Below are 17,965 nucleotides of genomic sequence, written 5' to 3' on the forward strand. Positions count from 1 at the left end.
GCCTATTTGATGGTGTGGGAAATAGCAAGTTTTTTCGCAACCTTAACTTCGTCCTTGTGATGAGTGTTTTTGGCTTCAAAGATCAGAAATAAACATGTGGCTTTAGGCAAAATTGTGAACTTCTGCATCTCATCAGGAAGTCGGTTGGTCCACAGACAGTTACAGCAATGATATTGTGTTACCTTACTTAAAAGAAGTTGATGCTGCATCTTGTTGTTTCTGTTAAAATGCAAATGTGGTGATCACATTTTCTTTCTTGTTTTGGGAACCGTATTGATTTGTGGTAGCAGCATTTCTGTTTTTGTACCAAGTCTGCTCAAACAGAGTGTTTACAGTGTGTGACCTGTGACTTTCTTTCTCCAGTATGCCATACAGCGGGCAAAGTTTGACGAGCGTGTCAGCCAGACGCAGTCGGGAGGAGCTCAACACGCCCTGGATGGCGTTGGTCTCTGCCTCTTATCAAGACAATTAATATTTTTCTACAGACAGAGTGTGGATGCCCATAGATTGGTGAGAAGACAAAAAAAACCCCGAGCCTTAGGCCCTTTGGTTGTATCAATAGATTTAATAGATGCTAATATATTAAAAAGTTGTGTTTGCCAAAGACCAAAACTGTGTCTACCTGTGTGTTGATAAAGATATGGCTGTGCCAGAACCTGGTGAAGCACAACGGCCAGTTTGTGAAGCTGTTGGTTGGCCCACAGAAGAAGACATGCGTGTTTCAGATCAAGAGGATCTTAGGCTTCTGCTGCAGGTATTGGAAATAAATAATTTTCTTACAGATGCATAAATGCAAAAGCTGATGGGATATCTGTAACAGAAGTTGCCATTATCACTCTTGTCGCTCTCTCCTGTCTTTTAGACTCTTGCAGAGCTGCACGGATGACAGTTTAAATGTTGCAGTTCCCATGCGAATGCTAGAAATCTTTTCTACAGAGAGAACCTATCTTCCCGTTATTCCAGATGCTAATAATGTAGCTTCATTACTCGAGCAGATTTTGCACTACATGGTACAGAAAGGTAAGTTCACTGGCTTAACTTTTATCTCTGTTGTGAGTCTGCGGTCAGGATTTTTTTTTTCTTCTTTTTATAGAAAGAAAAGAAATGTCAGTGACACACAGATTCCTGCAGCATAGGTGCAAATAAACCTGTTGAGACCAAATTATTAAACAATAAGGGGTGTGCAGAGATCTTGAATGTGTGTCAATATAATTTTGTCAGTGTTTTTTATCAGTACAGGGCAGTTCATGTTGTGACTGGTACAGGATTACATTCAAGTCAAGTGTATTTCAAGTACTGACGATTTCCCAGAAGCATGAGTCATTTCAAAAGCACGGTTTAAAGTTAGTCATTGTTGTCTGCACGAAACATTTTTTAGCATTACATCTGAAAAAAATCCTACTTTTTAGCCTGAATGTTAGGTTTAAGGGACTCATTTTTACAACATTTCAGTTACTGCAAACAGGAAGATTTCTTTTTTTAATATGTTTATATTAAATACGTAATTACATTAGCGTTTTCTCAGATAATTATTTTGAGTGTTAATTCTTCTCTCTGTCCTCTCATCAGGATACTACAGGTCGCTGTATATTCTTGTGAATCACAGGCTCCCTTCCAGTCTGGAGTACAGCGACGCTCCCACTATCCCCCTGGCAAGCACACTGTTGGAGCACATCCTCAAACCTCTGCACTTTACCTACTCCTCCTGCACAACAGGCGCAAGGTACAGTGAGCAAAGCAGGAGAACAGGAACATTTGCACAGGATGCGACAAGAAAGACGCCCCTAAAAGATTACCTGCTAGTATTTGTCGTACAATGATGATTGTCTGAAGGACAGTTTTAGAGAAATTAGTGCATGCATCTCCAAAAAAAGAAGACAGCGCTGCTATTTTCACTTTTTGGGAAAGTAAGCTAAAACAATAAGCAGTGGCATTCAAAAAACTTAGTTTGCCCTGTATTGTTTAACTATTTACTGAAGGAATTGTCTCAAAAGTTACACAATTCTGCAGAACGCCCGGCACATACAGTAAACAGTGGAGACGATAGCGGCATAATAGCAGGAACAGAAGGTGTTTGTCTCTGTTGAATTCTTTTAAAATCATCCATTAAGCCAATCAGACAAACTACACCAGTTTTTGTCCCTCTTGTCAATAGTGAAGCAGTAATTGCTTCACAGACCAATTTACAACAAGCCATAAAAGTTTCCCAGACTTGCTTGCTCGCTGGAGTGCAGAATACCAGCCTGTTTGTCTCTTGGTTTGAGACATTCTTAATAACAAACGACGAGAGGACTTCTTTTCTTCTTTGAAGAAAAGCAAGACGGGAGTGAGAGGAACTTGTGTACATACTGGCTCTAACAGCTAATTATCTGACTTGGCTCACCAGATGTGTGTGACCAGGCTACACAAAGCAGCACTGTTTGGAGAGACAATATTGGAGAAGTCACACAGTAGAAAGAGCAGGGAGATGTTAAATCAACCCATACTTTAGTGAATTTATCGATGAGCAAACAGTATTTTGATATTATTTTTATTTTGTTAGGATTTCACACAGTGTACTAATATCTGCTTTGTCTGTCATGTTACAGGCAGTTTGTATTTGCGGCTTTTACCGAGGAGTTCATCTCTGCTCCGTTTACTGAGCAGATCTTTCACTTCTTTATCCCGGCACTATCAGACTTCCGTCACTCATTCCCTTTCGAGGCTTTCCTGAGCTCCCTTAAGGCCACGATCGACTCCTCTTCAGCAGCACAGAGCCAAGCACCATGGCTGTTTTATTTTGTCCTCTCTGCAGGGGAGAACCGCCTAGGTCAGTGGGAGTTTAGAGCTGAACACACAGGCTCATGCTTGTGCTGTACTTGTTTCTCCTGTACATTCCTCTGTGTGGTAATGAGACTGATTTATAGAGTGGGAGATGGGTTAATGTGCGCGGTAATGATGAATGATGCGCGTTGGCAGGCTCACTATCAGAGGAGGGTCTCCTGTTGTACCTCCGGGCCCTGCAGACGCTGCTGCCGCTGCTGCCAGTGTCAGAAAGCAGCACCAGGCCAGAAGTGAGCAGCGACTCGGAGGATGACGATAACACTGGCATCCAGCCGCTACCCATGCAGGTAAAATCCCCGCATATATGTCCAAATATCTCAGCGCACAGCATGCCTCGGTGAGGGATGTCAGTGTTGATAAGGCCCCTCTACACATTTCTAGCATTCACACAATTCAGTTAATTTTTACTTTTATTTCTACATTCAAAACATGTGCAAAGCCCCATTTTTTAAATTTTTTTTTTTTTTTTGTCATGAGTTTTGCTTTGTAGATGTGAAACTGTTCCGCAAGACATTTACCTTTACATAGCATAAACAATATGGCTAACTATAACAAAACAAAAGTTTCTTACAGTCAAAGCAGTTTTGATTTAAGCAAAACTTGAATATCTCAAAAAGGTCATTCTCGTGTCTGTTAACAGTTTTCACTAGAAATGTGACTTAGCCTGTTGGCTGATACCAGCACAAGGTTCATGTTGTACTCAGGTAGTGCTGCTCAATTAATCGAATTTTAATCACGATTACGATCTGGGCTTTCAACGATCATTAAAAATGACTGAGCCGATTATTAGCCCCTCCCTCATTTATCCGCGACACCTTAAAGGCCGGTCCGTGGGGCATAAACCGGTCCGTGGCGCAAAAAAGGGTGGAGACCGCTGATTAAGAGGACCCGAGGGAAGCTCGGAAAGCTAAGCAGAAGTTATTTGGAGAGGAGAGTGACTGCCGCTGGTTGAAAAGAGAGGTAAAAAAAACTTCAGTGGTGTTGCACACTATTTTATATTATTTTTTAAAGTCATTATTCAATACGTTGTCATCGTTAACCCTTTAAAGCCGGTCAGAGCAGCACGCTCCGTTTTGTGTAACAATTTTTAAATCCCTGTAGAACCTGAACAGTGTAAGCTAGCGCAATAATTTGTTTTGCATATGAAACCGGAGGAGTTGTACTTACATCTGATGCCATCAGCTTGTCCTCGGTCACGGTTTCCTTCCACATAAAGCTTTGCAAAAATTGCATAAAAAGCGCTTGCAGGAACAAAAACATAATATTCCAGAAACACGCTTTGTGATCCGATCAGCTGTTCATAACACTTCCCACAGTGAAACGGAGTCAGCAGTGTTGCCAACTCCTCAGTAAGGAAAATCGCTATTGGTTGTCCTAAAAGTCGCTAGAAGTCGCTAAATGACGTCATCGCCAAATTTGCATAATAGGTCATGCTAATCTAATTGTAACCTATGTTGTTGGAGAGAGAAATAACATCGTGGAAGAGACATAAAGTGAGTAAAAAACGTCCTAAATGCATTTAGAATTTATTTAGAACTACAAATTAAATTTCTTTTAGCAATTATTGTTTTTTTTAATGTCACAATTCCAACCCTGCTCCTTTACCCGGGCTTGGACCGGCAAAAGTGACCCGAAATAGGCGCTCTGGTGGAGTTACTTTGTGTGTGTGTGTGTGTTTATAAGTAGTTTTAAACCTTGTGATCCACAAAACAGCATAAGAGTAAAAGAAGAACTGACTGCGTCACAGCACCCGCTACTTGTTGAGAGTAAAAGCAATAAGGGCTTTCACGTCTTTTTTTTAGCGGGTCTGAAAACTTGCTAAATATAGCGACAAAGTTGGCAACACTGGAAGTCGCGAACTATCGCATGTGCGCTATTTCCTGCCCGAAACCGGAAGTGACGTCATTTTCGCGGAAATGTAGTTTTTTACTTGTAGGCCTTAATTGCCTATACTGGTGTTTTTATAAGTCATGTTTGACTCTATACTTTTCTGAATAGTTTCTGTGATGCTTAGAACTCGAATTGTACTGCTGGAAATGGTTTATTTTGATGCACCTGCTGTTTTCTTTGCAAATTTGCATCATAGGATTGTTTTTTCGTTTTTCCTGCAGTATATAAAAATTTGGTGTATCTCCAAAATAAAACTATGAAGACACTCAAAATAAATTTCCTGTTGTTGTAAACTATTTTTTGCAACTTTTTTTGTATTTCAAGTTTTGAGGGATAAACCTCTTAAATTTCTCCAAGTAGAAATATATGTAAAAAACAAAAACAAAAACGATTTTCAATTTTTTTGTAGTTTATTGTACTTTTTTGCAATTAATGTAATTACTATGGACTTAATGCATACATATTATTACAATATGGGCTATAACAGTTGTATTGATGTATAGCAACTTGAAATGCTCCCACAAATGGCACTACAACATGTAAAAAAAAAAAAAAAAAAATAATAATATAAGCTCTGGCGGACTTGGTTCTATAGTAGGTCGTAAGGGTTAAATAAATATCGTCAAATAATCGAGATCTCAATTTCAGTGAAAATAATCGTGATTATCATTTTTGCCATAATCGAGCAGCCCTATACTCAGGTAATGTCAGCCTCTCTAATGTAAGCTGTGTGGCAGCGATGGAGAAGCCACACTTTTCATTGTGTGAACAACTGGGAGTTTGTTTCCCAAACTCAGGAATAAAAGGAATTAACAGACTATTCCTTATGTGCTTATGATGCTGAATGAGTTTAAAGTGATAAGTTAACATAAAGGATGACAATCAGCTGAATAACTGAAGGTAAAATGGCATTAAATCACAACATTTGCCAAATTATTTCTTATTAGCTTTGCTATGGCGGTTGTGGTTGGTTTAGTTTGTTTCTGTGTTTTTGTGTTTGAAGCAGGATTACTCATTACTTATCGATGGATTTAGAGTAAATATTTACCACCAGTTGGTGGTTGGCCCACTGTAAACATGATTAACTTACGAAACTGAATAAATGAATATTTGGAAGGATTCTGCACCGCTGTGGCTTAAAACATTTTGCCTCAGACCTTCAAAAATGCGTACATTCAGACACCTCGTCTAGCGATAATAAAGCGATAATATACGATACAATATATTTTATTGTCCTAGTTGGGAAATTCGTTGTGCACTCTTGTGTGGTCACAGAAGATGCTTTCACCAAGAGCCAATAAACATTTCTTTAAAAGAGAAGTAAATAGATAACTGTTATCACAAGCACAAACCAGGCAGATTAGTAGCAACAAACACTCCACAATACTCTCATATGACACCGACAAGTTTAAAAACTGATATTTAAACGCTTGGTTTTATTAACAGTAACCTAAAAATTGCAGATTGCATCTCGAAAATAAACTATAAAAAACTAAAATAACATTTTTATTTTTTTTTACCCTCGTACACATACTTCTCAATCACATAATCACAGTCCTTTAAATAACACTCATCTCTTTCTTCACTAGGATGACAGCCGGATTTCAGTTCAGCTGATAACAGAAGAGTGTGTCCACAAACTGGACACCAAACACCAGACTAACGCCCTGCTCAACCTGGTGTGGAGGGATTCAGCCAGCGAGGAGGTCTTCACCATGATGGCGTCCATCTGTCACACGCTGATGGTGCAGCATCGTCTCATGGTGCCAAAAGTCAGGTACAAAGACGCACATTTTTGGGGGGTCTTTCATTCTTCCTGTGTCATGTAATGAAGTTAATGTAAGTAGCCTTACGCCAGGAGGCGTGTCTGAATCAAAAACACAACCTCAAAGTAAATGTAAAAGCTTTTCGTTTTTTAAATGGCATATCATAACACTTTGCACATCTCGACGGGATCAGCCTTGCATCCCAGGAGCCACCTGATTGAGAGGAAAACTGTGTGTTTATGTGTTTCCGCGCTGTAAGCAGTAATGTAAGTAACGATAAAACCAGGCAGGCAGGCAGGCAGTTATCAGTGGTCCGCACCCGCTGGCATTTACAACCGGCAGAGGAAGCCGGGATGTCAGGGAGGCTGTCAGTTCTGGATGAGGGCAATTACCCCTTTTCAGGTTGATTGCATTAGGGCCAGGATGTCAGAGGTAGCGTGGGGGTCTAGATGGTGCATTGACTGACAGGAGGTGATCAGGCTGAGCTTCATGGACGGGCAACCAGCTCTAGTTAATTATTATTGAAGCCAGTTGCTGTCAGTTCATTTATATGTGAGGATGCATTTCGGGATCACATTAGCAGCTCTGCTTTACTAGACAGATATTTTGCTATTATTTGAATCCATAACATTCCCCAAATCCTTTCAAGTAATTATATAAACTGGGCATGTGCAGCTGGACTCTAGTGGTCAGCTAGTAATTTTGCATTGTTGTTTACAAGCGGTTGACAAGAATTTAGAAGAATTTCAGCCCTTATTTTTAAATTTATTTATTAATTTTTACAGCTTCCTCTTTCTCTCGGCTTTTACCATAAATCCTGTCCTTCCTCTTCCATCATTATTGGATATCTGTACAAAATAATTAGCTCACTGAGAAAGATTAATCACTGCAGGAGTGGATGGGATAGCTTTACAAGAGGCTAAGGGGAGCAAATTGCATTCTGGTCTTGATTTACGAGTCTTAAAGCAAAAAAAAGAAAGGAAAAAAAAAAAGAAGCCGGCCAGTCGTGCAGCCAGCCCAGCACACTGCCTTTTTAATAAATATGTAAAATGTCTCATTAAACTGCACTCCACACTTTTTTCTATAGGGTAACTTTAAAAGCAGGACAATCAACTGGGACCAAAATAGATTTTTGATTGATTTGCTAATTATACTTAGCTCAGGTTTGTTCTGGAGACCACGCAGTAATTCACTTTAACTGTTAGGGTTGGATATTTGGTGTAATTTCACTTTGATTGTTTGGTTTCTTCCAGTGTAGCACTCTGCTGCTAACAGGGTCACTCTGATTAAGTGACCTCCATTTACTTTTGAACCGTTACCGCGATCTTTGCGGTGGTGTGATTAAAAAAAAAAGAAAATGCTGTTGGTTCATGCGGACACAGAAGCCAGCAAAACAAATTTGTCTGTAGGCTGAGGCGCGTTCAAGGCTCACGGTATCAGATCTGACCTGAGCACAGCTGATGTTTCGGGGGTTTGTTGTTTGTTTGTTTTTTCTGCTGAACTGAGATTCTTTCATTAGTGCAAAATGAAATGATCCAGACATTATTCATCAACCTGCTTTTTACACACACACTCACACATATGTACACACAACCCCTTCTGATGTCTTGACTTTGTTTATTAGTGGTTCATTCCATGATTGAAATGGGGGTTTGGGTTCTCTCAGGCTGTAAATCAGCATGTCAGCTGGCATTTAGTGTTTTGTTTCCCATTTCAATCAAACACCCACATCACTTGTTATGGGCCCACAGCACTGCTCCTTGCTTCCCTCCAGTGTCTTGTTGCACTGACAGATGGCCTGTGATCAACACAAACCACTTTTCAAGCCATATTGAGGTTTGTCTGCTCCTAATGTTAATCTCCATTTTGGCAGATTGGATGGTGGAATGGGAATTTGAACATTGATACTGAGATGAGACTATCTAGCAGACATGGAATTGCCCCTTTCCCACTCAACCAACTTTTATGTTTTTCCTCTGCTGACCTTTATTCCTCTGTGTTACTGTGAACACATGATGCTGCCCTGTTAACGGCAATCATCCTCATACAGTAGGTGTCAGTAGACAGAGGCCTATTATATGCAGGGCTACTTCATGTTGCTTTTCAGCTTACTTACCACATTATTGTCACCTGTTCTTATCCTCCGTGTGAAAAGCCATGCAATTTAGGAGCATACACAAAAAAAACACACACTTGAACAAAGAGCGCCTTCACACCTTGGTGCCACAGCCCGTTGAGTGCAGAGAGACTAAAGCAAAGTATGTGGGCCTTCCTCTGCGTTATCATGTAATTCACTGTGAGTGTGGAAGCATGCCAGTACTGCAGGGTCACAGCGAGGACCAGGTTTCCCCTCCTCCTACGTCCTGCATTGTCTTGTCGCCCCGTCCCCTGGTCATTAAGTTAAATGGGGCTCCAGCAGGAAGCCAGAGGGCTGTTTATGGGCACCCTCACCACCAACTAGTTTACTAATGGAAGGTGCCTCACCTAAATAAAGCTTAATGGCTAATTTAATCTCCTTTTGCCCCTCGCAAGGTATGAAAGGACAGAAAGAAAAAATACTAAGAAAATTGTGTGAGGGAAATATTGGTTAACAGTGTCTTTTTCTGGGTGTTCCCTGATTAACGGGACAAAGTTGACAATCTCAGCAGGGTAAACAGGTTGGCCAAGGGTAAATGTATTGTTCTTCACACTGATTGTGCCATTTGATTGAAATATCTCACTCAAGTCTTTTCAGTTCCATTTAATATACTTAAATATTTCTGTTTTATGTGCTTGTCTTTGTTCTCTGCAGACTTCTGTACAGCTTGGCTTTCAATGCACGCTTCCTGAGACATCTCTGGCACCTCATCACCTCCATGACAACCAAGATGATCACTGGGTGAGCTACTCTAACATTGACTATACGATTTTTATCTTTTGAAGCATTGTTATAGATATGCAGTGAATCCAGAAAGTATTCACAGTGCTTCATTTGTTGCACAGTTTGTCATGTTACAGTTTTACTCCAAGATGGATTCAGATACATTCAGATAGATCTGGAACATTTCTGCAGCATTGAAGGTCCCAATGAGAACAATGGCCTCCATCATCTGTAGATGGAAAAAGTCCACTAGGACTCTCAATAGAGTTGGTAACCCGGCCAATCTGAGAGATTATAGTAGAAGGGATTTAGATAAAGACGTGACCAAGAACTGCGATGGTCACTCCGGCAGAGCATCAGCATTGCTCTTTTGGAAAGAGGAGAATTTCATTGTCCTTCCAGAAGGACAGCCACTTCTCCCACACTCCACCAATCAGGCCTGTGTGATAGGGTGGCCAAACAGAAACCACTCCTCAATGAAAAGGCAGCTGAAGGAATCTCAGACCATGAAAACTAAATTCTCTGGTCTGATGAAACAAAGATCGAACTCTTTGGCCTGAATGCCCAGTGTCATATCTGGAGGAAACCAGATATTCCTCATCAGCTGTACAAGACCATCCCTACAGTGAAGCATGGTGGTGACAGCATCATGCTGTGTGGATGATTTTTCAGTAGCATAAATGAGAAGACTAGTCAGGGTCGATAGAAAGATGAATGCGGCAATGTACGGTGACATCTTTGATGATGGCCTGCACTGAAGTGCTCTGGATCTCGAACTAGGACAACGACCCTAAGCACACAACCAAGATAACAAATATATGTAAATATTATTATGGGGTATTTTGTGTAGAATTTTGAGGTGAGAAATTAATTTAATCCATTTTGCAGTATGAGTGTAATTTGATAAAGTGTGGAACAAGCGCTGTGAATACTTTCCAGACGCACCACGTTTGTATCGTAGATGGTATAGAAGATGGGCATTTGGATGAAAGGGGAACACACAAACATCCATACAGTAAGAGATGAAAAAATACCAGAATATCACCCACCAAAACCTCAAAGAAGCAGACTTTTTGGACAGTCTTTACCACACTACAAGCCATAAGATTAGTCCGATATTAAAAATGCTCCAGAACAGGCAAACAGCACACGCACAGTAAAGATGTCCAGTTTAATGACTTGAACTAGTGGATGAGGCCTAGCAGACACCAACCGGCTCCACCTGCCATTCAGTGTGATTCAGTTAACCAGAAGCAATCTGTAAATATGTTTTTTAATGCTGTAAAGTTGAGCTTTTAACATGGGACTTTTGCAGTAGGCCTCAGTTGGCCAGTAGACAAACTGCAGGTTTTTAAGCTCCCATTAGCTTGTATCCATGTGCAGTATATTTCTGCCTGCTCACACAACCTTATACTTATTTTTTCAAATGTTTATGTGTCTGTGTTTCCTTTAGGTCTATGGTGCCACTCTTACAGCTGATCTCCCGAGGGTCTCCCATGTCCTTTGAGGACTCCAACCGCATCATTCCTGTCTTCTATCTCTTCAGCTCTCTCTTCAGCCACTCTCTTATCTCCGTGCATGACAGCGAGTTTTTTGGACATGCAATGGAAGGTAATAGACATAAACATCTGTTTAACTTGATATAATGGCGTATCTATGGTTCTCTGGTAGTCCTCTAGGTGCCCTGTTTTATATCTACGTTACATATTTTATTTGACAAATATTTTGTACAGAGGTCGTTGGACAGGCGAATGTACGACAGATTGGGATACATATCCATCCCATATCGCTCATTTCCCGCTTTGTCCTTTGTTTTTAGCAGTCACAGGTGGTGCAGATCGATATCTGTAAATGTATTTTCCCTCTCAACAGGTCAGACGCAGTCCTCCATGATGCCCTTCACGCTGTTAGAGCTTGTGACTTTGTCTCGCTGTCTGAGAGATGCATGTCTGGGTATCATCAAGCTGGCCTACCCTAAGACCAAAGCAGAGCACAGAGAGGAGTACATGGCTGCCTTCCGTAGTGTGGGGGTGAAGACGAACACCGAGGTTCAGCAGCATATCCAGGCCGAACAGAAGCGCTGGGTGCAACTCTTCAAGGTAAGATGTGTAGTCCTATATATATATTATAGCATTTTTGTTTGTCTGTTTTGTATTTCTCATTATGTCCAGGTAAAATTATTATCTTCTTCATTTTCAGAGCATAAAAACGTATGACATTGAGGGTTTTGCCAAACACAAAGTGCACATTCAAAAAAAAAGCTAAGAGTTAAATTGATGGAAAACAAAAGTGTATCAAGTAATGGGAAAAAATATCAGAGTTTCTAAAAAGCAGAACTTTCAAACTTTGCAGTTCCTACAGTTCTCTAAGTGCATCATGGGAAATAAAGTCAGAAACCTGCTTTCTCACTGTGTGGCAAAGCCAGTAATTTGAAAACTGAAGTTTTGAGCAGTAAAATGTCAGAAAAAGCCCCACAGTCTCATTGTTGTGAAAATATTTTTCCTTTAACCTGCTTACACGTGTGTTTAACCCTAAAACATGAGGCAGGAAGTGAGCGCACAATGTATCTCAGTAGATATACCAGCGAGAGAAATTTAGCTAGTGTTTTAAGATGAAGTTTTTCTTTATATTGAGTAGAAAATTTTAAATTTAGCATAAAATTGGAAACTTTTGAATCTTTTCTGGCCTCAGGTGTGGGCATATTTTCTGTCATCGATAAGAAAAATCCAGAGCAGTCATGTGCAAGTAGGAGTTAAGATCACAAAGCACAATAAGGATTCGTGCAGTATCTCAGTAATTAGCTTTCAGTGCACACATGTATTTAGTGAGCATTACATATTCTTCATGAGTCTTTCCTATGATCATGCTAAATCTGTTTTATTGAAGTCTGTTCATCAGCATGTTAACCGTGAAGCATGGCACATTAGCGATGGGCCTAATTGTTGTGTAGTCCCTCTGTGCGTTGAGGCAAGATTGGCCTAATGCTTGTCCATACCAGTGGAAGTTAAGCATGTAAGCATGAACAGGCAAAGATGAGACGGAGCACCAGAGAGGTCATACGCTGATTATTTACCCAGAGGAAATGAGGCAGAAAACATCCTCAACTTAATCCTAGTCTCGATTCCACATCTTCCTTCCACTTCTCCTCTTTGCTTTTCTCCACGAGAAACTGTGTTTAAGCAACTTTGTTCTTGGCCCTTAGACAAAGGATTTAAAAGTGAACGCTTGTGTTCTCTGAAAGGTGGTGAATACGTGAAGCGCATGTCTGGGATTTTCATAAAAGATCAGCTCAAAGGCCTCTTGTCAGCTAAAACGACCCATTAAAGAAGTGGGGAGCAGGGGAAATGCATTTTCCAAATTGAACGTTGGGATTTACAGTCGGTTTAACGCTGCTGACCCCTAACACGCTAATGTTTGGTTCGTGTCATCAGCTGTCCCTCCCCATCTTTTATCACCTCCATTGTCGAGCTATCTATTTAATTGAAAGAAGTTAATTGAATGAAAATGATCAACTAAGCTTGTATTAATATTGCTAATGGAACTTTCTTCTTGGCTATGTTTGGAGAACGATGTCACGCCGGAGTTTGGGAAAGGCCCATTAAGGTTTGCACTTAACCCGATAGGCTAATTAAGGAATGCTTATTCATTCCCAGAGTCAGGGGGTAGGTCTGCTCCAAACCCATCGTCACGTGCCTCTTACAGCTTTTTGCACTTGCCATTATTGCGGGCTCTGGTTGCCTCCCGGTGATTGGCCAAGATTGATTGTTACTCTATGTAAATGACATGCTTTAGAAATGAACATGTCGATTGGAATAATCTAGCTGAGGTACTATACGGAAATTGACTGGCTGCGAGCGTTACATCTTCATGCAAAGACGTGCATGTGATTGTTCAGTAGGTGTCTAACTCGGACTTGCCATAGCAACAGGGGAGCCTCTTATTAACATTTGAGTCATTAGCAGACTGAAAAAGCTCTAAAGCCTTTCCAGACATGGGATATGTAACATTTTAGGCCTCATTAGTTTGCTAAAGTGAGGGCATGCTGTCATTCAGACATAGGTCACTTTGTATGTTCACAGAGATAGACTCGCAACGGTTTCCAAATGTGCAAAAGACTTGTTGCATAAGTGAAATGTAAAGGCACCATTTAGTTAAGTTATTTTCTACTCTGTCTGCTGCAGCGAGAGATAACGGGCCACGCCCCTCTCGCACTGGCTCAGAGAATCACAAATGATGGCACCAGAATCAAAAGTCTGAATTTATTGGAAATTAGCAACTGAGTAGGGATATGTTATTGCTGTTTAGGTTCAAAGAGGAAAAAATGCTGTTGCAACTTTTACTGAAAGAGGCCCCGTTGAAACATGAAACATTCACATGGCGTCAGAATAATTCAGGTTAATGATACAAGTCTCAATCCTTTAAAGCATTATGCATTCGGACAAAGGTTCAGTAATATCAGTGTAACCAAATGGAAATATCATTGCAACCCTTCGCCCTTCTGCTACAGCTCTGTGATCCAGTGCTGCTCGGCCTTTTGCTTCCTCTGTCCGATGGCTGATGTCAGCAGACCTCGCCAGTAATTAACAGGGCTGGACGTTGAGGGATGGCGCAGGTCGTTTTTCTTTTATACTCCCCATAAATGGCGCACTAATGGCTAAATTCTCAAATTGCTTTTTCTTTTTCCTCCAAGAGGAGGCACCTCATCCTACTGAACAGCCTATATGTGAAAGAAAAAAACAGCTGCTCTCCTCTGAAAATAGACTTTAGCCGCGGTTTTTAAGAATTCTTGTAGGGATGCTGATGTCAGACTTAAAGATGTTAATGTGGTATGTGTATGGATGTGTGTGTGTGTGTGTCTTTGTGTTTGATTTCCACTTTAGGTCATCACTAACTTGGTGAAGATGGTGAAAGCTCGTGACATCCGCCGACCCTTCTGTCCGGCAGGTCACTGGCTCTCGGAGGAGGTCAACATCCGGGCCGATAAGGTATTTACCTGTCATCACAGCTGTTTGGTTCATTGTTACATTGCGTGTTCTGCATTGGTTTAATTTTAATAGACAGAATTATAAAATGAATTTACCCTCTTAAGGGTAAAATGATCATCACAACACATTTTATCCCTTCTAACAAGGTGAAGACATGTTTAGAGCAAGTGAGAGGAGTTTCATAAACTTCAGCTTATTTTCTTTTCTTTTTTCGTTGCACAGAAGAGCATAATTTCAAGAGGTGGTAACAGAGTCAGCATATTCTACTGTTTGTAGCTGAAAAGTTAATGAAAATTATTCTAAATTAAAAAAAAAAAAAGGTTATGTGTACACCACTGCTGTAAAAGTAAGAAAAACTTTACAAAGACTTCTTATTTTAAAGATGTTTTGGGCTTGTAAAGTCACCTGTAACCCTTATTCTGGCTCGAAGGCACAGGCAGGAGCTTCAGGTTCATCATTATCTTCCTCTCTTTTCTCTCCAGGTCACCCAGCTGTACGTCCCATCTGCAAGACACGTATGGAGAACACGGAGGATGGGCCGCATTGGGCCACTTCAGTCTACACTGGATGGTACTGTAATTTCTGCTGTTAGGTGTTTTTTTTTCCCCTTATAAAAAGATGGGTGTCAAATTGAGCCCCTTTACCTTTTTCTATGTCATCTAATTGACCTTCATATTTATCCTGCTCTGAAATCGCAGAATAGTTGATGTTTATTTGTCATCAACTGGAATGACTAGACTCTTAAGCCTATTATCATCAGCGCTGTTTAATGTACACCACACAGCTACTCCTTTGGCATTTGGCAAAGTTTAGAAGCACATAATGTTTGTGTCAGCTTGATAAGTAGTCCAAGAAATCACAGTAATTGCTGTCCAAAGTCACCTTCTCTGTGTTTGCTTTTCATATATTATGGAATTGTGCATTGATAATGTATCTGATAAGAGAAGTTTGAGTGTAAAATCATGTTTGTGTAAAGGAAGTGTTATTGCTGATAGCCAGTAGATTCTTCCTCAATGAGTGAGATAAAGAGATAGAAGTACATTTCCAGTACCATAATGTTTCATTCACAGGCCTCCCAGGGATGTGAAAAGAAGCTGCAGAAAAGTCATTAACCTTCCCCATTCCTACCAAGATATATTAACCACATTTTCTCTTCATTGACTCAATTAGGCACTCAGGAAAATACACTGACGTCGACACGGGGCTTCATCAGGCTCACTTTGGGTTTCTGTGAAGTACGGTGTGAAAACAAGCTGATAAAAATGTGTGTATGATCTACCCAGTGCCACTCAGAGGCCGTGTGGGATAAATTCAATTAGCGTGAAAGTACCTGATGAAGTCAGCCACATCTGGTCCACGTGTTTGTCTGGCCTTTTCTCATTTCCTTAAATGGACAGCCCCATGGCTGATGAATGAGCAATGTATTGACCACTCAGAGGCCATATTTCTCCTCAAAGATGGAAACCTGATGGGAAAATGCAGATCAGATTGACTAATTGGGCAGAATAATTGAGCTGCAGTGGACACGGAGGAGGGTGAAGAGCGGTTTAGCTATTGTAGCGTTTTTTTTCTTCTGTGGGCTAAACAGTCTAAATGCCAAGTTTAATACAAAACAAACAGCAGCCTAATGGATAAAGCCCAGCAGGTGGATGGACAGGTCACAGCTGGGTTAATTAAAAGGCTGTAGGGTGGAAAGGGTATTTAATGGTTGGCCTGTGGACCGATTGAAGTTTTAATCGTAATGCTTAACAGTGAGGAGCGATTATGTTAGATGAGTGTTACAGAGTGATGTTGGAGAGTGTGCTTCCAGCTCAAAAACCACTTGGCTGTTAAATTACAAATATTGTGTATTAATGAACAATTATATTGCACATACTGAGGGTTAAATTCATCGGCGTAACTTTGTGCTGAACATTGGGGGGGTCAAGATCTGTGTCTAAATAAATAAATAAATCCCCAGATGAATAAACATGCAACTATTTTGCTGGTATTTATGCAAGATAATTCATAATTTTATTGGGGGGATTATATTGGTTGGGTCATAACCCCCCTGGGAATTACGCCCCTGGTTAAATCTGAGACTCATGAAGTTACTTTTTTTTTTTTTATAAAAGCACAAAGTATTTAGATCATGAGTTTTTTTTACTGTGATTTGGACAAAAATCACTAAATAACTAGATTGTATAAAAACAAGAAGAAAATGACTGATTCCCTGCATTAAAGCAATCGCTAAAATATCGAACACTGTGGGTTTGTTTTTTGTTTTTTTAGTTGGTTTAGAGCCTCCACAGCTGTCTGTGTCCGAGGAAAGACATCTGGCCATCCTCACCGAGCTCCCATTTGTGGTGCCCTTCGAGGAGCGAGTGAAGGTACTGCACCGCTGCTCCATACTCAGCTGCACCATAAGGCTTTGAGTGTTGTATTATAGTGATTGCCTTTATATAGTATACATATAATGCTATTAAATTTGCTGGTTATTTTGAGAATATTAAAGCTTGCCAGTAAGTATTTAACACTGTGGTAACAACTCGAGTGCAGCGCTTTACGTCTTTGTAGCTACATTCATATTTTTTTTATTGATTGGAGGTAAAAGTAGAGGAGCAAAAATCCATTTGTTTCAGTTATCCAGTTACATATTTGGATTTTACCCATCATTGGTTAGCAGCGCTTTGCTTTTAGGAATTGTTCGTGTTTGTATGTTCAAAATCTAAAGCTCAAAATAATTCGCAGGATTAAACATTTTATAACTCCCAGGATTTGTCACTGACCCTGTCACCGGGTTCATGTCTGTCTTGTAGATCTTCCAGAGGTTAATCTTCGCCGACAAGCGAGATGTGCAGGGGGACGGCCCGTTCCCCGACGGCATCAATGTCACCATCAGGCGCAACTACATATATGAGGACGCCTACGACAAACTCTCTCCAGAAAACGGTACTGCATGCGCGTTACAGTTTCAATAAAAGAAAACTGTAATACGTGCATTATTTTGTGGGTAAACAATGTGAAGCGAGTACATCATAGCACATTACACCATAGAAAACGTGCAGCTGCGTCATTCCGAGCACAAGAAATGAGGCGGCATTCTGTAGTAAATGCCGATAATGTTCCCGAAACTCTTGTTATGCTCCATTAAAATCTTAATATCAAGGATCAAGGTTTTGGTTAGCAGCAAAGATGAAGGTTGGCTCTCCTCCTGTGCAGAGTATTGAATTTCAGTAAAGCTGTAATTGTGGTCGCGATTATTATAATGGAGCGCATAAAAGCGGAATCAATTATTTTAAGTCACCTCTTTTGTGTTTGAATTTGAAAGGGTGCTCGAGAGGGAGCAATCTGATTAAAAAGAGTAGTAGGAGACCTGGGCTAAAGACATGATCTATATCATTCATGTGTGTATATACGTTATAGCTGTCTTGATTTATTGCCATACATTAATTATTCTGAAAGATGACCTTTTACAGAATTTGATTATAATATTTTGCAGGTCAAGAAAGTGCTTTAGTGCAAAATATGTTTGTTGGATTAAAACGCACAGCACTTCAGACTTGTGGGAATATATACACCTAATGTCCACTTCATTAGGTACACCTTGCTTGTATTGGGTTGCCTTCAGAAATGCTTTAATTCTTTGTGGCACTGATTCA

At 40.4% G+C, this 17,965-nt stretch overlaps 1 protein-coding gene across 1 annotated transcript in view; it reads left to right on the top strand.

Annotated features, from left to right (window-relative positions):
- The window catches only part of ube3c (ubiquitin protein ligase E3C), a 29,362-nt gene that overhangs the window by 1,656 nt on the left and 9,741 nt on the right, over positions 1-17,965 (top strand). The window contains exons 5-18 of the mRNA XM_086306436.1: positions 364-510; positions 639-754; positions 863-1,020; positions 1,570-1,723; positions 2,589-2,809; positions 2,959-3,110; positions 6,303-6,490; positions 9,271-9,357; positions 10,793-10,950; positions 11,212-11,438; positions 14,220-14,324; positions 14,807-14,894; positions 16,596-16,693; positions 17,123-17,255. Of these exons, the coding sequence (XP_086162562.1) occupies positions 364-510; positions 639-754; positions 863-1,020; positions 1,570-1,723; positions 2,589-2,809; positions 2,959-3,110; positions 6,303-6,490; positions 9,271-9,357; positions 10,793-10,950; positions 11,212-11,438; positions 14,220-14,324; positions 14,807-14,894; positions 16,596-16,693; positions 17,123-17,255 (2,032 nt within the window). The remainder of the gene's footprint in view (positions 1-363; positions 511-638; positions 755-862; positions 1,021-1,569; positions 1,724-2,588; positions 2,810-2,958; positions 3,111-6,302; positions 6,491-9,270; positions 9,358-10,792; positions 10,951-11,211; positions 11,439-14,219; positions 14,325-14,806; positions 14,895-16,595; positions 16,694-17,122; positions 17,256-17,965) is intronic.

This window comes from Aulonocara sp. 'chitande type north' Nkhata Bay, linkage group LG9 (genome assembly GCF_057382095.1).
Source record: "Aulonocara sp. 'chitande type north' Nkhata Bay isolate Kocher_YH1m ecotype deep benthic linkage group LG9, A_spYH_male_GT1.1, whole genome shotgun sequence".
Classification (NCBI taxonomy): Eukaryota; Metazoa; Chordata; class Actinopteri; order Cichliformes; family Cichlidae; genus Aulonocara; species Aulonocara sp. 'chitande type north' Nkhata Bay.